The sequence below is a fragment of the Onychomys torridus genome, chromosome 19 (genome assembly GCF_903995425.1).
Source record: "Onychomys torridus chromosome 19, mOncTor1.1, whole genome shotgun sequence".
In the NCBI taxonomy this organism is placed as follows: Eukaryota; Metazoa; Chordata; class Mammalia; order Rodentia; family Cricetidae; genus Onychomys; species Onychomys torridus.
Genome location: NC_050461.1, coordinates 23,565,987 through 23,588,864, shown reverse-complemented (window position 1 = coordinate 23,588,864; position 22,878 = coordinate 23,565,987). Strand labels below are relative to the sequence as shown.

Sequence of the window (22,878 nt, the reverse complement as noted above, 5' to 3'; positions counted from 1 at the left end):
TAAAAGGAAAAATGTGTATTGAGCACCTGATTATACTGTCTTCCTTACACAGTGAGAAATCAAAGACTGTTTAAAGAGGAGATGCAGACAGTATGCAGGCAAAAAATAAATGGAAAGGGATGTAGGAATGCCAAAAGGGTGAGATCCAGAGCACAAGTTTTATGTATAATATCCCAAGAAACTGCATTCAAATGGTAACTCTAGATCAGATACCTATGGAAGGAGAACTAAGTATGGGGCATGAAAAAGCTGAGCTACATGAATCTTGACAGAAGAAATAATGCCTAAAACAGAGCTTCACAGGCACCTGATTGGAAGGTTTAAGGAACTGTAATAGACAGCATCCTACAGGAGAGTCAGTGAGAGCAACGGGGGAGGAATGAGCTGAGTGGTTGACAGAATCCTTTTAGATAGGACCTCACAGAACAAATGAGAACCACTGTCTGACAGAACTGTATTTGTTTCCTATAGTTTTAGAATTTTACCCTTTTTCAGAGAACTATAAACTACTATCCATATATATTAGTTATTATTTAGTAAATCTCTTAATATTGTATAATCTGGTAATTTATATTACTCCTCACTATAGATAATGGTTCCTCGTATTTATACGTCACATTTTGTCACAATTTCTAATGACATCTATGAGGAGGTTTTTATACTTGCTTTTTAATTATTAGTGACATGTAAGCAATAAACTGAAACCTTGTGAGAAGAAACCAGCACACAACATTCCTAGGCAGGCTTGCTCGTTACTTCGTTGAGTCTAATTTGTTCAAAGGAACAGAGAGGTAATATAACAACAATTCAAGGCTTCTATCATGTTCTTTGACCTTTCTTTTCACATAACCCAAGGAACATTTGGCCATCATGTTGGGGTGTGTGTGTGTGTGTGTGTGTGTGTGTGTGTGTGTGTGTGTGTGTTGCTGAAATAATGATTCTTAGTAATTCTTGTAGGTAATTTCATTCATATGCACCTTCCTTTCGTTTGCAAAACTTCAGTTCCACATTTCCCTCCAAAACTGATGTCACTCACCCTGCATTTTATTGGAGAACATTGGAGTGTTTCAGCAAGCTTCTTTATTACCTTCCAACGAAATCCACGATTCTGCTAAGATCTCCACTCCTGCCCACATATTTTCTTCTGATGGAACTGGGGAAGAGTCACTAACAAGTTTTATCTGATGTTGAACCCTTTTTATGAGCACTGGTGTCCATTTTCTCTTAATTGCTCCAGAACCTACACCAGTTTCTGCTTCTTGACAGGTTGTTCCACTCAGCAAAAACAAAAAACAAACAAACAAACAAACAAAAACAACAACAAAACCCATAAGCACCAATGTCAGCCTTCAACAAAACAAATTTAGAAATCCTCTGGTATTTGAGATAGATTTGTTTCAGGTGCCCTGCAGATACTCAAATCCATGATGCTCAAGTGTCTTAGAAGAAATAGTACTTGAGTATTGCACAACATCTATACACATATATCAAATCAGTGTTAGGTGATTTATCATACTAATGTGATGAAAATGGTAGTATGTGTTGATATTAATACTTAGGTATTAATGTCAAGGTATTTGTCAAGATAATGTTAAAAGTATTGCAAACATGTTCAGAAAAGACATGTGTAAAGAATATTTTTGATCCCTTTTCTGTTGAATTTGTAGATGTGGACCTCATGTAGACTGAGGGCTAATTTTAATATAAATTATAAAATGTCCACACTCAGTTTTTCTCTGCTACTTACAGCAACACCCATGGAAAAGCTTACTTTACCCAATGTGAATTCACTCATGTTGCCTCATTTAACAGAGTTTCTCATGATTTTTTTGTTAAAACCATTTGTATCAGAATGGACAATGAGTTCTAGTTTTCTACGTATAATATCAACTTTTTAATTTTATTTTTTGTCACAACATACCATCCCTTCTTCTTAAATACTTAAAAAAAAAAAAACTTCCAGAATTCATATGCCAAGTTCCTTCCTTCCTAGGTGAACAGTATCCTTTGGTCTCTTCTCATGGTCCCCCTTTGCTCCATATCTAAGGAGCCTTAGAGTGTCAAAGCATAGTTCTTAGCCCCATCCTGTCTTTAAGTGCCTCTCTATAGGATCTAATTCTTTCAGGAATGTTCACACTCCACTGATGTACTGACACAAATTAATGTCCACTGTTAAAATCTCTTTGAATTCAACATTCATGTGGACTAAAGTCTATTTGACTATACACCTTATCATATCAAATGGACAATTCAAGCCTACACTGTAGGACAACTAGTCATACACAAACTTATTCTCTCTTTCCACAGTCTCAACATATTAGTGTAACAAATTCTAAATGTACAGACTACAAAGCCAGAAGTCAATCTGGTCATTTTCTTACTATGTACTGCATTCAATATATTAATAAGTCTCTTTGCAATTAACTTGATAGAATATTAACAATATAACCAGATAGACTTTTAATTAATATCAATTTACATGCTTTTCATTACCTCTATGCCTACTTAGTTTAATCCAACTGTATTTGCAAGTTAAGCTTATTATTAAATTGATTTTCCTCTTGTGAGTCTAGTCCTTGCCACACCATGGTGAAGTTTCTAAATATAAATTTTATCACAGCATTCTTATCCTATCCAGTGTTTTATTACACATAGACAAACATTAGGGTTAAGATATGAGTTAGTGGTGTTCCTAGCTGGAATGCACAAGACTCTGGGTTCTATTCTTAGTGAATCCTTTTCCAAATAAAGTGAAGTGAAAACTTCACTTTTTATTTTCAGAATGTTAAAAAATATTGAGACTTCTTGTGTTCTTATATTAGGCTAATCCAGCTGTAAGAACCTGTGTCAGTTGAGCATTTTTAGGAAAGATCTGTATTGCAGGTGTTTAAAGGAGCATATTAATAAGGTTTATTCTTAGCTTCTTAAAAATCTGAATGAGAATTAGAAATATAATAAAGAAATATATTTGTTAGTGACTTAGATGTATGCAACTTGACATATATGCTAAAGTTACCCCATGAAAGTTAGGGGAAAGGGATTCTCTGACTATAGCAGACATTTTATGTTAATATGTCAGGGTTTTTTTTTTTTTTTAAATCTATTCAAGTTAAGAATTGTGCTTATATTGTCCAAATGTGTCCTAAAGAGAACTGCTCAACCTGAAGAAAATTTAGATTCCTTCTCTTTAAGGCAATTTATCAATTAGGACAAACAAACAAAATCAATTTAACAATTCTGAGGAGAGTGAGTCTAAAGAATTTCACATAGTAGCTTTCTTCTCTTTGTGTAGGGTAAACTTTTCAAGAGTGTGGATAGTTTCAAAAAAAGAAAAGGAAAGGAAGGCTGGTAGTACAGACAGTGGAGACTGGAGGGAGAGAGAACACAGACAGGTGATTGCACACTCTGCTCCAAATACTGTCTCATCATGTAGTTTTGTTTTTCTTTTAGTACACCCTGGGAAGTGTGATTTGAAACCATTCTGATATAGTTAAAATGATATTAAATGTCCTCTTATAGTATGAAACAAAACCAACTCTCTCCACTATCAATACCTTGAGTCACCATTTGTACCATTTTGTGAAGAGAGTCTTTTATGGGAGCTGCACATTTATCATGCAAACCATAGTAACTTATTTTAATTTTTGAATATGTAACTATTTTTATTTCTCTCTTTGTTCAGTATTCATGTACCTTCAGAATTAGTATTTCCATTATTTTTTACAGAAAAAAAACTTAAGTTTTGCTTTCGTTACACTTCAGATGGACAGAATTTTCCCCTTGTGAGATCTTGTCGCTTATGATTGTGTAGAGAAAACTTAATCTTTTGCTATAGTCCTTCAGAAAATGAAGGACCTACTGCTAAGTAAGTTATTTAAAGATGGGAGGTTATTACTCTTATAAACTGTATCTACAATGCATTGGTAAGTTTTGTTTTTAACGTATCTAAAAGAAAACTGAAATTCTGCTACACTTTCTATTCTTAGTGAACATGGGATAAGCTGTGGACTATAGAGCTCATTCTTCCGGGGTAAGAAGATTGCAATGTCCCACTGCATTCTCACTGTTTCATAAAGAATTAATAGTTTTCTTCTATGGTATACCTCACATTGCTATTTCTATTGGTTAATATTCTGCTTCCTCTGCTTTCAAATCAATGCTTCTTGCTTTACATGCCTTGAGGGATAGCTTAAAGAGAAAAATCATGCCCAGCAGCACTAATTATTTGGCTATTTGGCAATATTGAACTCAGCTATTTTTCTCCCTTCCTCATTGAGAAAAAGGAAACAGGAAGCCTAAAAGACAAGAAGAATTGAGTTCATTATACAACGCGCTATGACGCCGCCGTTAATATACTGTATAAATGCATTAAAAACTAAGTAATGGGTGGAGGCTCTGGGTGTAAAAACTGCTTAGTGTATTAATTGTACTCATAAAACCAGAGTGCAGAAACTCAAGTCCATCCATTCTGCAGCCTCCTGATAAACCTGGCTTAACGGGTGCTCTCCTAGGGGGCTCTTCATTCTTCAGAGTGCCCGGATGGCTGTAGATATGATCACGAGCAATGGCAGAAAGCATTCCCGGAACTCCTCTCAGGACTGATTGAGTGCATCGCACTCCGTTTCAGTTGCGATTCAAATAAAAGGCTTGAAGACCTCTCACTAGAGATTTTTCCATCGACACTCAGAACGAATGGTGTCCCTGTTATGGTATAATCGCAGCCACTTTGCTACAAAATGTCTACTTTTTAATACTCTGGGAAAGATGGCAGTATTTGAAATACCCCTGATTACTTGAGATTTACAATAATACCTGTAAGTGTGAAAACCCTGGAGTCCTGAAATCGCCATCAGACTCATTCCTCTCAGCCTATATGTGTTAATAAAAGAAAAATGAAAAAAAAAAACAAACAACTAATTATATCCCATAAATGACTGTTCATCGCTAAGTCGTGCCCCTCTTTCTACTATTCAAAGACTCACTTCTAATTGCAACAGGATGCATACACATTTATTTCATTATTAAAACACAAACCTTGAGGAAGAGGAGGGAAATAACACTATAAGCATTATGCTGAAAAAACAGGCTAAGTATTTCAAAATTTCTTTGAGCAATGCTCAATCAGCAAAGAGTTAAATAGGCTTATTTTCTTTGTATTGCTTTGAGCCTAATAACAGTATTTACTAAACATGGCTCCCTGGTTGCTTCTGTTGCACAGAGCTACTAATACAAAGTCTCAACTGCATTTTTAATGTAAATTTTAAGTACAGGGCAAACTAGGGTTTTTATTTCCATATGAAAAGAATGGAAAACAGTCACTTATTCAGTCTTTCTTTGCCAAATAATCTGGAGGGCAGAAACGGGGAAATATTTATTATGTTCTTCATTATTCCTTGAGTTTTGCTTTTTTTTTTTTTTCCCAGTTCATCAAAGCGTCATTTGTCCCTACTGAATCTGTACAGAGACAATGGGATTCTGCTCTACAAAGTTAATTTGACAACTGCACATTCCAATTAGTTTTCCATGTGATTTAGTTTCAACCTCACATTTGGGTGACAGTTTACAATGAGCAGGGTGATTTTCATAAGGTTATCAAAAACTGTAGCAGAACCTGAGAACACACCAGGAGAAGGAGTGGATCATATTGTTGAATATAGTTGTAAGATAAATCCTGGAACTATTTAGTGATCTCAAGGTTCATACAGTAGAAGATAACTATCACATAGACTAGCTATCCAAGTGTTTTCAAATTTCAAAAGAATGCAGTGGTTTTCTGTTTTTTTTTTTTAACTTCATGTATTCTAGAATGTAAGCATATATATATATATATATATATATATATATATATATATACACACACACACACACATATATATGAGAGTGTTATCTATTATCTATCTATCTATATGTATCTATTTATGTATCTATCTATAGTGTGTGTGTGTGTGTGTGTGTGTGTGTGTGTGTGTGTGTGTATTTATTACACCCACCAATTCAGGATTTGAGGTACATGTAGCTATGTACCTACTTTTTATTTGTTTGTTTGTATATGGACTATAAGGGCACAATGAGATGTTTTATCAGGTAAAGACACTTTCGCAAATGTCAGGCAACCTGAATTCAGTCTACAGAATCCATACAAAAGGAATGAGAAGTAGATTCCATGGGTGCTTGTAGGTAAGAACTCTTGCTCTGCAAGCATGATGGCTTAGCATGAATGGAGGTGACTATCTACCTGCAGATTGGGTCCATAGATTAAACTCAAGTTTCTGTGTGCAGAGAAAGTGCTCTTAAGCCACTGAACTGTCTCCCTATATCCTAAAGCATGGAATCTTCAGTAAATATATCCTTACAAATTTATTCTTATATTATCCCATATCTCTGTAAACAGTAAACTCAGAAATACTTAGCCTTTAATTTGTACCTACACTAAAACCTATCATTCTAGTATAATTCTCATAGAGTAGGCTTTTGAGACAAACAAGGTTGGCAAAGCAAAGTTCATTTGGGTAAATTTGCTTTTTATTTTGAACAAGGCTATCTTGGGAATGTAATGACTGTAATTTTATTTTTTTCATACTAATTTTACAAATGTTTCTCTGTGGGTGAATGACATTTTTGTTACTTAATGGACAGTTAATGTTGTCTTAGGAGGGACACCAAAAGAAATAGTAAAGGCTTGAAAAAAAATCTTCTCAAAGTATACACAGGAAATAATAGCTTTGAAGTCCAAGCTTTTGATCTAGAAGAGAAAATAAAGGATTAATAATAACAGATCTGAACAGCAAGAGCAGATCAAGCCTCCCAAGGCAATTTCCAGAGAGGGAGGAACTAGAGGTTGGAGTATTGAGATGTGGGCTGCTGTTTGTTTATTCAGTTTTGATCTTTTGAGAAGGGGTTCTCAAGAAGCACAGGCTGACCTTGAACTCATCATCTATTTTCTCTATATCCCAAGTATTGAGAGTACAGGCATGAGTTAGGATGCTTAGACAGGCCATACCTTTACAGCACCAACCCACCAGCCTCCAGAAGCTGCTGCTTATAGATCTGGGCATCACAGTGAGATGTACTAACGGAATGGAGACTCAAGGGTGTCAAGTCTACACCTAGAAGCCATTCTACCTTTCCCTTCTAGCAGCTCACAATGTCCTTCTTTCTATCTAGGAGAATGTTGCACCAATATTGGACACATGTGACCCATCTGCGCCTTTCCTCAGAAAAAGCTTTTAAGGCTCCCAAGACTTTGCAAAGATTAATGGAGGGTTTCCTGTTTGAGAGGTCCCACCTGCAGTACTCAAGACCCTTTTATGCTTCACAATAAAGACTATGGTATTCTTGACACAAGAATTAAGAAGTGGTATTAGCAAGAGAGAATGACATCAAAACAAAACAAAAATAAACAAAAGCAGAACTTAGGGTAGCCAACTTACAGAACCATAAAAGCTGTATATTTTACATGTACATATACCATGTAAATTTTGTTGTGGGGAGAAGCAGCTGACTCAACTTCACTCATAGAAGACATCAGTTTTGTGACACTGTATACACTGTTCCAGTGACAAGAGACAGAAACAAATGGAAGTGGAAATAACCACAGTTTCCAATCAAGCTGCATAGGACATGTCAGGGCTGCATTACCCTGGAAAGTGGGAACCTTAGCTTCTGCAAATACAGTTATGATAAAAAATAAATGGTTCATATAACTTAGAGTCTTGTCCAGCTCCAATTTGCAGTCTCCTTCTTCCTGAAGAAATATGTGGAAAGCTTAGGATGGGGAGTTTGCTGCACAAAGGAAGCTTTGGCTTCCAAACGAAGAATTTACACAGCCCCTCATTCATCCCTCTGGGAACCTGGAATTTATTCAGTACTTTTCTTGATAACTTAGATGGGGTCCATAGTAATATGTCAAGGGATAAGTTTGCTTATTTGCAAATATCTAGTTCTACATTCAGGTTCCTGCTTCCAAACAGTGGCCAGAAATCAAGAAGTTCCCTTTTTTGCCTTGTTTTGAAAACTCCTATAAATACAATTCTCACAAAACAATGTATATTCTCAATATGTAGGAATATGTCCAAGTTAAAATAACCCAAGAGTTCTGGCCTTACTCTAGAAAAACTAAAATATATATTTTAATGCCTAGGTGAATCATCTGATTTCATTCCCTGTGCTTGCTACTGCCACAGAGTGCTTGGCCAACCCCGAGACAGATTCTGTAGTCCTGTGGTGGTAGAGTATAAAGGAGCACACCCCAGCAGCTATATTTGCAGCCAACTTCTGGAATACACATTCTCACTATGTGGTCTCTTTCCGGTGGATAGCCTAGGTATGCCCAGCTTTTTTTCTCAGTACTGGGAATGAATAAAACATGATACCTTCATTGTATACTAAAGACTAGACAGTTAAGTAACCAAAAAATTAGAATCTATTGATAACAGCATGCAGTGTTATTTGTTTTATTTTTTTTTAATTGGGCTCATTTATAAACACCTAATGCTTGACTGGTTCATCACTATAGTTCAGTAGCCCAGTGGCCACCATTCCCATATGGTTTAATGACCAATTGAAGTTTAAGAGGAAAGAAGAATCTATAAGTACATACTATAACATTGTCCAACATAGCATGCAATTATTTATATGTACAAGGAAGTATGAGAATTTTTATTGATTCTTGTATATTATTACATCTTAATTCAGCAAAATATTGCTCACTAGGTAATTATATGTAAAAATCAGTAATACTAATGCCATAGATGAAATAGAAAAGGGGGAGGTGTTGTTATTACATTTTCTTAAATACTATTAATATATTTACTACTCTGTAAAGGGGAGTCTTGGCCCTGGAGGAGTTGGAAATGGAGGGGAGGGGCTGGGGGAAAGTGGGGGGGGGGGCGGGAGTGGGGAGGACAGGGGAACCCATGGCTGATATATAAAATTAAAACACAATAATTAAAAAACACCCTAAAATTATGATTCATTTTTCAATTAATAAAAGTGTATTCAGGTGTTTATTTCAAATGTGTTTTCTGAAACCTTTGTCCATTTCATGCTGTGTCAGTTGTATTGGCTTTGAACTATGTTGTGTGTATCTCTCTCTCAAACACAGTGTCAAATCTTCCAGGTTACTTACATGATATTAATAAAATATATTTCTGTCCCCTTTTCCCCTCAGTCGCTCTTGATATAGCTTTTACATTTTTAACAAGAAAGAGAATCAGTTTGGCCTTCTTGATATTTGTTTATTGATTATAGAGCTTTGTTTCATTATGCCATTATTCCCATTTTACAAGATTCACTGTTTTAATTTTTTTTTTTACCAACTTTTGGGTACATCATTGGTACTTTTCAGTATATTTTACCTCTTATATCTCAATTTAAGGTCATAAGCATTTTTTAAATTTATGACATCGAAATTTCATTGTTATTAGATTCATTCTTTGAAAAGTTGAAAATATTTCCAGATTTTAATTTCAAGCAGTTGGGCCTTTCAATTTAGAAGTATACTGCTCAAATTGTGTAGAGTTTCATTTTTTCTAGTCCTGTTTCACAGTGGTGAGCAAACACTAGCTTAATGACTGCAAAGCATTATGCTTTGAGCATTTTGTCGTCTGAACCACTTAGTGACTGGATGTTGTCTACAGCTTTGAAAGTTCTATCATGGGTGAAAAATTCTAGTAACTAAAATTTTATTTTTTGCTAGTTTAATTAATGGGTAGTCAACATTTTTCCTGGCTATTGGTCTGATTGACATTTTCATAAATGATTATTATAAAATTTGGTTAATTCTGGATATAGCAGTTTATCTTTTTTACCCAATTATTTTTGCTTTATTAATCTTGTTGCTATATTATTTTATTTTATTTTATTAACAATAACTATTTCACTCTCTGTCTGTCTGTCTGTCTTATAATCTATCTATACATGTGTATTTTCATTGAGGTTCTGGGAATTGGATACAGGACCTTGCCCATCCTGAGCAAGTAACAAATGCCTAAACAAATTTTAAAAAATGCCTGAACAAACGATATGAGACAAGAAGTCTAGAAAAAGTATCATTTAGTTCACTTTGTGTTGGCCCGCTACTGCTTGGCATAAGGCCTACATTTAAGTTAGACCATTACATCCAGTGAGACACCATTGTAAGTTGTTATTGATTCTTGGTTGGGGAAGAAGGGATATTGTGTCCACCCTCCCCACCCTAACAGTGGGACCCCATCTGGCTTGAACTAGTGTAGGTCTTGTGCATGCTGCCACAGTTGCTCTGAGTTCATACGTGCATCAGTTCTGTTGTGGCTAGAAGTGACTGTTCTCTTGGTGTCTTCCACCCCTGTGGCTCTTACAATCTTTCTGTGTCCTCTTATGTATAGTTCTTTGAGTCCTGATTGTAGCTAGAGTTTTCTCTCCAGGTCTTGCCAAGTCCCAGCAGTCTGACAGCCCACTTATAAAATAATCACTCAGATGCTTATATTATTTAAACTGTTTGACCTAATGGCTCAGGCTTCTTGCTCTATAGTTCTTACATCTTAAATTAACCTACATCTATTATTCTATAAGTTGCCACGCGGCTCCTGGCTTACCAGCATCTTACTTCTTGCTTGTCATGGCGGTGGCTGGCAGCGTCCCCCTCTCTGCCTTCCTGTTCTCTCAATTCTCCTGTCTGTTAGTCCCACCTATACTTCCTGCCTGGCTACTGGCCAATCAGTATTTTATTTATCAATCAATCATCCACAGCACCTGATCATAACAAGTACTTGACTGAGGCATTACTGATTTGCACTATGTTGATCGGTATTCTTATTATCGTATCTCTTGTCTTAAACATCACTTTATCTGTCAACAAAACCATAGTTTTTGTTTGTGCTTTGGGGTAGAGTTGTTTCCAAAGATGAAATTTTCTACTTTTTTATAAATTTCTTTCAGTAATCTCAAATATTCAAGAGATAACCTCACAGGCAACATTTATCTCAAAGTTCCATTTTTACTTAGACCTGTCATTTTTCCTTTCTTGACTGAAGCACAAACACTACATAACTTACAATAGGATGACATTTAAGTGAACCTGTTATAATTTGAAGAACATCATAAGTAAAAAAAAAAATCCTTTGATAAAACATTCCTTCAACAGCTAAACACTTTCAAAGACTGTACTTAATTGAACATGGACTTTAGCCACAATAATGTTTAGTCTGTATCTGGTTATATCTTGCTCATTCTCCAAATAATTTTCAACATGAAAATATTCGGTAGACTTTCTCTCTTATTTTCAAACTCATTTATCAAGACTGCCAAAATTGTTTTACCAGTTTAACAGTCTCTTCATTTTAGCCACGAACACAGAAATCACCATTTCCCTAATAGCAAAACTGTTCAAATATTTGAATCTGTGTCCTATTTATAAATTCCCTTAAATAGTTTTTACAGGCTCAAAGTCTGAATTCATAGTCTCCTTTCCCATCTAGAGAACATAGTTCTTAAAAGTCAGTGAATACCTTTATATTATACCTTCTTAAAATACTCATTCAATCAACAGAATCTGGCATTAACGTTTGGTATATACTCATGTATTCACACAACACACATAAACATTTATACATACCCATTATATACAGAGTGATGGCTAAAAGTACAAGTACATGAGCATATATACATATACATGGTTTTTATAGCCATACAAACACACATACACACACAAACAAGCACACACATGTATAGTTCTAGCCAAGTCCTTTATCACTCCTTTCCTCCTCTCTCTCTCTCTATCTCTAAATGGATGTATGCCTTTATAGATATAGATATAATAAAATAAATAGGTATATATATATATATATATATATACATAAAATAATGAAAAATGTTTCCTGTTCCATCTCATAATCAGTATAAAAGACTTGTTAATTACTTTAAAAATCCTGTTTCTTTTTCAAGTATATTTTGAAAAGAATTTTGCATTTTACAAATTTTTCTTCTTTAGTAAGTGAGTATTGGCCATTGGATGCTTCAGAGGTGGTGGTGAACCTTTTGTACATTAAATTTAATGTGACAATATAATAACCATGTCTCCCAGAAGAAGCTGGGGATGTGAGACTTGAACTTAGCCACAAGATCAATCCTGAAGATAAAAATATGGCTGACATATGTTTAGAGATGATCACTTAAATTATGATAGAAAAATAACATTTTCAAAGTAAAATAATGTTGACATAGAAATAAAAAGGTTCAAAGACGCCATTTCCCACTTAAATGGTCTTACAAGGAAGCAGAAAAAACAAAGTAATGATAATTGAACAAATAAGAAAATAATCAGCAGAATTTAATAAATACAAAAGTATGCAAATAGGATGGTTCATTTCCAGTGTTACAAAAGAACTACAACATAGTTAATGATTACTATCAGGAGACAATTTGATATTACCTAAAGCAAAATATGCCTGAAGAATTAATCTTTTCTAATTAGATTACTTGTAGCAGTGATGATAAATATCTGCCATAGTTCTTGGCATTTGGGCAGTTGGGATCCAGTTGGTGGCACTCTTTGGAAGGCTAGGGAGGTAAAGGCTTGTTGGAGGAAGTACATCAGCAGACTTTAAAGCTACACATGTTGTGGACTTCCACTTCCTTCTCTCTGCTTCCTGCTCCAGTCCCTAGGCTTCTGCCTGACACTTGCCCGCCTGCCATGATGGGCTCTTATCTGGAGCATTAAACTCAAACAAACTCTTTCTTCTACAAGTTGCCTTGTTCATGATGTTTTACCTCAGCAACAGAAAAGAACTAATACACCATGGAAAATAAAACCTTTGAAAAAAAACCCCATATGGATCCAATATACTTTCCTGTTGGTATGTAACATTAGCCTTTTTCTTTGTGAGAGCAAGTATTGAACCCAGGTTCACTCTACTGTGTAGCTACATCTTTGTCTCATTTTTGTATTCTCTTTTGTTTTGTTTTGCGAGACATGGTTTCTCTGTAGCTTTGGAGCTTGTCCTGGACTAGCTCTGTAGACCAGGCTGGCCTTGAACTTACAGAGATCCACCTGCCTCTGCCTCCCTAGTGCTGGGATTACAGGCGTGCGCCACCGCCACCACCACCCTTCCTATCATTTTCGTATTCTTGTATTTAGGCAGCATCACATTTATTTGCCCATACAGGCTAGGCAAGCATTGAACTTGACATTATTCTGATGGCCTCTCTAATAGCTGGGATTATAGGTGTGTAAATCATGTCTCACTTAAAAATGAATGAATATTAGTTTTTGAAGAAACAATATAAGTAAAATGACTATAGCATATGTCTCACCCTTCACTTTTATATCCAAGGTCATAGAAGACAAATTTGATATAAACATTGATTTCATTGAACATAAATATGTACAAACATTGGAATCTCCCTAAATGAATATTTTTTGTTATGGAAAAAGCCAAACTGCAATTGTTGTAATAGTCTATTATTCTGACTACCATTCATTTCTGCTTTTAAGGATTTGTTCCTTTTAGCTACAGTGTACAGAAGGTTGTTAATCTTCTTTCTTCTTCTTACAGAAGAGAACACTTTTATCCCCCAAGCTTGAATTGAATGTATTATCTGGCTCCTTCAGATGGCAACATTTCATAATAAATTACATCTAGATCCTAGAAATAACTATGAAAGTCACTAAAATGTGAAAACTTTCCAGAAGTAGCTTTCATACACTTCTGAATCACACACACCATCATATGTAATTAAGTACTGTTGCCTGGGCTTCACTAGGTAAATTTCTAATGTCTAGTGAAATCTGACAGTTATGTACCTGTGCCTTTAGTCTTATGGGCTTAAGGAGAAATAAATTGCTCTGTCCTGGGTATAAAGTAATTGTCCTGTCTGCCTTCTCTACATGTTTAGTGTTTTATTCCTGTAAAACATGATCACCCTTGACTAACGATTCTCCTCAGAAGGGGCATGGATGACACCTTAAAACAGCCCTTCCAGCAGATGTGGAAAGACACAGCTTCCACTGCAGCAGCTTGCAATTTTTAAAATCTAAAAATTTCATTGTTGGAGCATTTGAGTAGACCAATGAGTTTTTTTCCTAAAGGTACTATGAAAACTTATTGTCTCATCCTACGTGAAGAAACGAATAAATAAATCACTATAACACATGTGTTTTTGTTCAGCTATGTACTTTGAACCTAAAGATTACTATAGACTAAATGATGTATCTTTCATCTTTTTGCGATAATTCAACTTAGATGACGGATAGGATGGGTTTTCATTTCCACCTAAAAATGATAAGAGGATCATAATTACCTAGTATAATTTAATAAAATAAGAAGACTACATATGAAGACTTCTCAAAACTCCTAACACAAGGTTTCACTTCACATTTAGTGTTCAAAGGCAACTTCAAACAAAGTTACTAAATACAGTAAATTGAAACACTATTTCCTCTTGGTTTTCAAACAAGACATCTATTAAGATACCAATTCAAGGAATAACACATTATATGATACTTGATGATATTTAGTTTAAACTCTATCATGTTAGCTATTTATATAAAGAATGTAGAAATTTTTACTGGTATGGGTGTTTTGTTGCTATGATATTATATATTCCTATTATATGTCAATTTAACAGAAAATCAAAAAGCATTTTCTCTATTTGATAATAATGAAACTAATTTTATCTTTTTTGAGTTCTTTGCAGATACAATTTATTTTTTTATTAAGGAATTTTTTATTCATTTTACATAACAACCACAGATCCCCTCTCTTCTCTCTTCCTGCCCCTCCAGCCTTCCTTTCCCAACCCATTCCCCCATTCCTCCCCCCGCCCCAAAAAAGATAAGGCCTCCAATGGGGAGTCAGCAGAGCCTGGTACTTTCAGTTGAGGCAGGTCCAAGCCCTCCCCCTACATCAAGGCTGTGCAAGGTGTCCCACCATAGGTAGTGGGCTCCAAGAAGCCAGCTTGTGCACCAGGGATGGATCCTGATCCTACTGCCAGGGGACACCTTAAGCCGATCCAGCTACACAACTGTCTCACTTATGCAGAGGGCCTATTCCAGTCCAATGGAGGCTCCACAGCTGTTGGTCTAAAGTTCATGAGTTCCCACCAGTTTGGTTTGGTTGTCTCTGTAGATTTCCCCCATCATGATCTTGATGCCCCTTGCTCATAGAATCCCTCTTTTCTAATTTCTAACATACTCATTTAAATTTTAGTAATGATGCTGTATTTTCATAGCATTAACCATATAACTATTTATACAAAGACAACCAAAGATTGAACAGCTTAGTCTCACATACTATATTATTGTAATCAAATAATTACTGATTGTAGACACTGAGTTCATTCACGGTTGTATGCAGTTCATAACCATATGGAAAATTGTTTGCTTAGAAAAAGGAACTGAAAAGCGCTATAGAAAGGGGAACCCAAATTTCGATCTCTGCATCAGTAACTAAAATTTAACTTTGTTTTTATCATTTCTTGCATATATTTGTTGCAAATGAATACTTATTTTCATATTTTGTGGGAAAAGGCACACCTGTCTCATTATGTACATCCCACTGAATGCATTCTCTTATTCTATTTCCTGTATTTGTTCCTGAGATTCAAATAATGGGGCCTTCAGATGTTATACACAATGTCTTGCTTTTGAGAGTGTTGGGAATGATGATGGTTCATCTGCTATAATCTGGCTACTGTAAGCAGTCTCAACAGAACCATTACTGCTTTCTTGTGAATCTGTACATTTTTAGTCACTAGTGCTTCCTACTAACATTGTATTCCTCACAAAGCCTGAGCCACTCATAACAGCTAAAGAATTAGATGCTACAACAATCCTCTGAGCAGGAAAGAAAACCCAGAACAGATAGTTGTAGAAGTTAGTACTTTATGGTTTTATTTGAGATTATTTGTTAAAAGGAGATGATTAAGTTTTCATGTATTCTGAAGCCTTGGTGTACAAGAAAATGCTGAAACTGCTTCATCACTGATGATGGACAATCATTACATGTCTGTGAGAATAAGATTTCTCAGTCTTCAGCTTGCAGCTTGCTTGGGCTTTAGGGTTTTAGGGGGTGCCCTCACAATTGATGATCTTGTTCAAAACCATGAGATCTTAATCTCTATTCTGTCTCAGCAGATACACATGGAAAGTTTGCTACCTCCAGAGAACATCTGTGCACTCAGCTTGGCTCAGCTCTCATTCTCTGTGTTTTTATGTTAAACAAACTCTGGTTTGCTGAATCATTTCACTGTCTATACTCCTGAAACTTGACTTACAATTTTAAGGTGATTTTTGAAAATGGAGACTATTGTTGAATGCCATTCTAATGTGGAAATTCTTTGAAGAAAGTGGATTACAGGACAGCAGAGATATATAAATGGGGGACTAATTCACGTCCCTGGGAAGACCTGCTGCCTTTTAAGCAGCGATTTCATCTGTGTTTCTCGTAGAGCAGCCAGAACAATTTTTCTCCATTGGTCACAGCTCTTTTCCAAATGGGCTGTCTGCTGCCACAGTATACAAAATGACTCTCTGGAAAAATCAGAATGGTCATTCTCCAGGCTGACTGTGAGGAACTAGTCCCAAATCTGATTATCGAGTATAACACTAGATTCTCTTTCATCCCATAAGGTCATGCTTTTATTTTCTGTCCATCTTTTGTCATTGAACAAAAATTAAATCAAAATGATTTCTACTTGACATAAATCCATAGCACAGATTAAATGATAAGTGAACATTATTAAAAATGCTAAATGTTTTGTCAAACACCTACATATATATTATCATCCCTTATTTCTTGAACCTAACCAGATATGTAGATATGGAGAAGTATTGTCTAGAGACTTTTCTTCTTCTGAGTCCAGGGTTTTAAAATTGTCTGTATATTTCAGACATTCTTACTAATGTGACAGTGGTAGCAAAATAAAATTTCTCATCTTTTGTCTTTCAACATTAGCAAAAAGAAGTTGGTAATTCTTTCCTGAGTCAAGATTCACCTAAGTGGATTGCCTTATTGACTTATTTGCTGCAACTGTACTACAATAGAACAGTGGTGGCTTTAGAGGTCTGCAGACTCCATTGTTTCAATAGTCAATGAATTCATGTTAAAATTACATCAGTGCCCCTGACATATTAAATAAAGATATCACAATGAAAACAGCAAGAGTTTTACATCGCCTAGACTATGGTAGAATAATGTATTCATTTTTATAATAAATTACAGCCTTCTGATAACAGTTTATGGATTGTATGAATTATTGTATTCTGATTTAAGTTCAATCATGAAAACGTTGAATATAAGGAAATGAAGTGACTTCAAAAAAAATCTTAAAGATAGTTGTCTCTGAAAAGTATACTATTTGGCCTTAGAAATCTCTCATGGATGTTATTAAGGCATAGTACATGAGTAGTGTTATAATATACATCTCATGTTAATTTTGCTAAAAACTACAAATCATATCTTTGTGATTACAGAATCACAGAGGTAAAAGTGAAACACCCTTCACCTCACTCACCCACTACATCGAGAAGACAACAGCTAGGAGAGACTTGGCCTAACTTATGAAGAAATGTATTATTGCAGGAGTGATGACCCAGGCAAATTAAATGGAAAATTACCTTTGAGAGATCCCCTGCCTCCAGATAGAAGCAGATAACAAACACGTTCCACGTCACCCAGAGGACTAGCCAGACAGCATACTGTAAAAAATCAAAGGAAGAAGAGCAGAATTAATTTGGAATTAGCTGAGGCAGAGGGCAAATAGATCTTGAACTTCTGAAATTAAAATCAAAAATTAGTTGAAAATACTGGATATTGCTTACATCTAAAGAACACACACACACACACACACACACACACACACACACACACACATATGTTGTTTTCTCACAACCTTTTATGGTCTCATAAAATACTGAAGGATCAAAGTGTTCCTGTGTAAGCCCAAGGTTTCAAACAGCCAGCATCATGCACTAAGGACAGATCCTGGTCCCACAGACTGGGTGCCTCCCAAGCAGATCAAGCTATTCAATTGTCTTACTTAGCCAGAGGGCCTGATCCAGCTGGGGGCTCCACAGCCTTTGGTTCATAATTCATGTGCTTCCATTCGTTTGGCTATTTGTTCCTGTGCTTTTTGCAATCTAGGATTCAACTTTCACGCTCTTGCAGACCTTCCTCTTTCTCAACAGTTGGACACCTGGAGCTCCACCTGGGGCCTGGCTGAGGGTCTCTGCATCCACTTCCATCAGTTATTAGATGAGAGTTCCAGCACAACAGTTAGGGTGTTTAGCCATTTGATCACTGGACTAGGTCAGATCAGGCTTTCTCTCGACCATTGCCAGCAGTCTACAGAGGAAGGAGGGTACTGGACCTGCCTGTACTGAATCCACCAGGTTTAAATGAATCCCCAGGGGAGTCTTGGTCATGGAGGACATGGGAATGGAGGGGAGGGACTGGGGGGAGGGGGGAGGACAGGGGAACCCTGTCCTGATGTATAAAATTTAAAACACATAATAATAAAGAAAAAAAACTGAAGGATATATATATATATATATTTGTTTTTGTTTTTAAGGGCGAAGAAATAACAGCTTCCCCCTTTCTATGTAATGGATTTTGTGTTTACAGACATGGAGATAATTGGATGCTCCCATAAACATACTAAATAGGTAAAAAGAAAACATTTTTGTTTTGTAAAGTCATTTTTATAGTGAATATACAAACTTACTTCAAATTACTAAGATTATTCCCAACACAATGGTCCTCATGTCCATGTCCTATGTAGTCAGGTTTTTTTTTTCCTTTTGTGTTTCACTTCTGGCTCATCTTCTCATATCCTCTCACAAACTCCATGACATCACAGTAACCATCTAGCAATTATCCATAACTCTATTCTGTTGCCTGCTTAGTGTGTATTCTGCAGTGGCAACAAATCTGCTACCAACTCATAACTTTGATCATCCAGTCAAACAAACTATTTTAAACACCTAGAAGTCAATGTCCTAGAAAAACATTGCAGATAACAAAGACCAAAATTAATTAACCACAAACTCATGTCAAATGAAGGAGATGATTTTTACAAGGGTGAATATCACATCGGAAATGATCAAATTATGTGTAATGTGAATACAAAGAAGGAAGATGGAAATAATGCATCCTTTATTGTAAGAAACAAAATGTGAAAGCTTAAAAAAGTTGGGTGACACTTACTCTCTGAGAAATGAGTGAAACTGACATAAGTGTCAGACATAAGTGAAAATGTGGGGAATGATTGGAAGGGTGATATCAACAAGGAAACAGCAGGTGTGGATTTGCTTTGTTAATTGAAATCAGGGGGTATTCTGTTACTTTCTGCTAAATAAACCCATGGCTCCCATCTCTTTGATAATGAGTTTCATATCTTTATGTTACAAGTCAAGAACCTCCATGGTTTTGAACCATGCTGTCCTTTAAGTCACTTATTTGAGCTCGTCCCTATAGACATCCTGGATTCCAAACACACTGTTGACTTTCTGTTCTGTGAACTTAAAGTACACTTTTCTTCTTAGGGTCTTTTACTGAATAATTCCTTCATCATTGATTTTTTTTTCTTTTCTCTACACATTACTCTTCACATCCATCAATGTTTTACTTTTCTTCAAAGGTCACTGAAAATAACACTTGCTGACAGACATGCAGTTATAGCTGGCTGAGCTTTTTGTAGTGTTTTAGCTGATGTTGCTGTATTAATTTCACCCCTAATACTATCTTTAATTACTTATATATAAACGTCTAATGTACAAACAATAATACCTTTAGGGAATACATTCTTCTGTGTATGTCCATCTCCCTGATCTCCTAACTCAATACCTTGGATAAAGTAGACATTCAGAAAAATATTATTTTTAATTCAGTGAGTGAATGATAAGAAATCGAGATAAAATATTATTTTCAGTTGCAGAATGCCGACTCTACTTATGGACATCATTTTGCAGGCATACTGTGATCATTATGTTATTTGAGGAGTCATGAAATTGTTGTGTAACAGAAAATGATGATGACACAGCATTTTAAAGATGTTCAGGTGTACCATCTGCTGTACAGGGATGTTGGTCTCTACAGCATAGATTGGAGAAGGCCAAATCAAATAGTCCAAGAACAGAGATATTTGAGATGCTACCTAGAGTGTGGGCTGAGAACTGATGATGAGATTCATACACTGAGCAATTGCAGAAGAAAAAAAGAAGAAGAATTGATTTGTTGAACAGGAATCCCATGAAACATTTGAGTTTGGTCAGTGTGTGTATTTAGCTAGCTCGGCTTATTTTTAAACTAAATGGGGGGTTATTAACAATGACTTTGAGTATTTTTTTTTAATCACTTTCTTGTTAGGCATTTAGATTTTGAATATTCCACAGCCTTTTCACTGCAGTTGCTTCCTACTCTCTGCAGAAGCATTTTCATTGTATATGACACATTCTAGCTTTGTTTGATTTCCTGTAATTTGAAACAAACAAACAAACATCTTGTCCAAGAGTTGGGGTCTTGCAATTATTTGCTGGATAGATTTGGATTTTAGTTTCAGAAATACAGTGAAGTTCTGGGTCCATATTGATAACACGACGAAGAAGAAAATGTCCCTACAGTTTGCAATCATTTAGTTAACTTTCAAAAAATGAAAATAAAGAGAAGAGGGTAGGAAAAGTAAATTTATGTTTCCCATTGGTCCCATTAACACATTTCTTTGCCTTTTAATGATGGATGGAAAGCTGAGTAGATCCTACTTGTGAAATGATAGATTAGGAGGTTAGCAAAATATTTGGGAGGAGCATATGAAATGCTTTGCATCACATGACTCAAACGTTCCTGAAATTTGTCATTGGCAGACACTAAGGAATGCTAATGCTAGATGGAGGATAGAGCTAAGAAGTAGAACTTAGCTTGTGGGAACACTGAGATCAATCCTCAAAACTTAAAAAGTAAACAGATAAATAAAAACAAAGAATGTCAGTGCAGTGGTTTTCTGTTGAAAATGTAATTTTCATTTCATTTTACTTTATTTTATTTGTATGTTTTGCCTGCATGGGTCTATGCAGATCTTGAGTGCATAGTGCTGGAGAGAGGCCAGAAGAGGGCGTAAGATTCTCTGGAACTGTAGCTACAAATGGTTGTGAGCTGCAGTCTGGATGCTAGAAATCAAACCTGGATTCTCTGAAAGAGCAGTCAATGCTTTTAACCACTAACCCATTTCTCCAACCTGATGCTGTGACTTTTCTATTACAAACCTGAAATTTTATATATATATATATATATATATATATATATATATATATATATATAATTTATCAAGTGGCAGAAATATTACATATATCTCCACAGGTACTTGTCATACTAGTTTATCCAACAATACAACGAATATATAAATATCAAATTTCTTCTCTTTGAGACTAATAAAGTCTTTCTCAATTTGTACTTAATTACTTACATGTATATATAAATTTTATTCGGTTTGGTTAAAACTTGAGCTGAAATTTTTTGGTTTAATAACCAAAGTTAAACAATATTATGGGAGGATGGCTAAGATCAGATGCCCCATAAAAATACATTGCATAGAAATTAAGAACATTGTACATATCATCTGCATCTACCAGTTAGGAACTCTACAGATTTATTCCAGCTATATGGTGTCATTGAGCTTCAGATTCTACAACTGTTTATTAATAATTGGTAACTCATCGGGCTTCTATGAGACTTCAAAGCATTCATTACTTGAGTATTCGATAGCTATTGCCACTTTATTATAATACTTATATTAGTTCATTGCATTTTGTCAAAATAAAACAGCAGTGATGCAAAAAGTTTATCATAACAGACTCCGTAAAACACACTCCACTAATGTATCTAACATGTCATTCTACCCAGCTGACTTTGCAATCAAGAATTATTTCCTTAAGGTAATATGATTATCTCTAACAGAAAGGTTTTCTTTTTTTTTTTTTTTTTTGTCTTTTTACTTAAATTCCAAAATTGATATGTAAATTGCATTTTGAAGGGATCATTTACATGTTTAAATTAAGATAGTATTTTTTCATCTTTTATTACTATATCATACATTTATGAATCACATTCTATATCTTATTCTATGGGTTTCTTTTCATAGTATTTACGGTAAAGATTCTGCAAGCCCACGTATTCCAAGGGTGACACAAAATTACATGTTCCTCTTTCATCTTTGTGTTTCTTTGAATTACTTTTATTTCTTTGTATACTTTATTACAATTAAGGTGGCCCCAGAAAATACTAGATATTACAGGCTTACAGAAGAGATTAATCACTTTAAGTGCTCTGGGCTCTTGAACAAATAGAGGAAAAAAACTTGAATGTACTTATAGTAATCCTTGTCATCATTCCATTATGCTAAATAGGGGTTTTACTAACTTTATTCCATTTATTTTGATGCATTAATTATCTTCATTTAACTTCCTTTTGCATCCTTACTACTTTCTTCATTTTTTTTATTATTCTTTCTGTAGTCATATTTCTTGTTTGGTAGCTAATGGAAGTATTTTTCTGCACCAAATATCTTCCCATTGTATGTTGGTATTTGCATTCCCTTATAAATTGTCTGGCAGTGATTTTTTTTTGGCCAATATACTATATCGTTAAGCCTGTTCTTCAACTTGTTCATGTAATAGAAATAATAAGGGTCTGTACTAACTTCTTTCCACTTGCTATAGTGAGTAGATTGGCAATAGTTGACCATTGCTCAGCTTGTATGTAATTGGAAATGACATTCTGCCTGGGAGAACTACCCTAACAAGATGACAAAGAGTTGCACTGGCTACCTCACTTGTTTTCTTCAGTAAAACGAATCTTGCTTCAGTCTCATTTTTCCCGTGAAAAGTCTTATATTTTACCTTTCAGATAA

The 22,878-nt window shown here is 35.3% G+C and overlaps 1 protein-coding gene across 3 annotated transcripts in view; it reads right to left on the bottom strand.

The window, feature by feature from the left end:
- The window catches only part of Nkain2 (sodium/potassium transporting ATPase interacting 2), a 1,137,884-nt gene that overhangs the window by 493,113 nt on the left and 621,893 nt on the right, over positions 1 to 22,878 (bottom strand). For all 3 annotated transcript variants that reach the window (XM_036168793.1, XM_036168794.1, XM_036168795.1), the window contains one exon: positions 17,594 to 17,674. In XM_036168793.1, the coding sequence (XP_036024686.1) occupies positions 17,594 to 17,674 (81 nt within the window). The remainder of the gene's footprint in view (positions 1 to 17,593; positions 17,675 to 22,878) is intronic.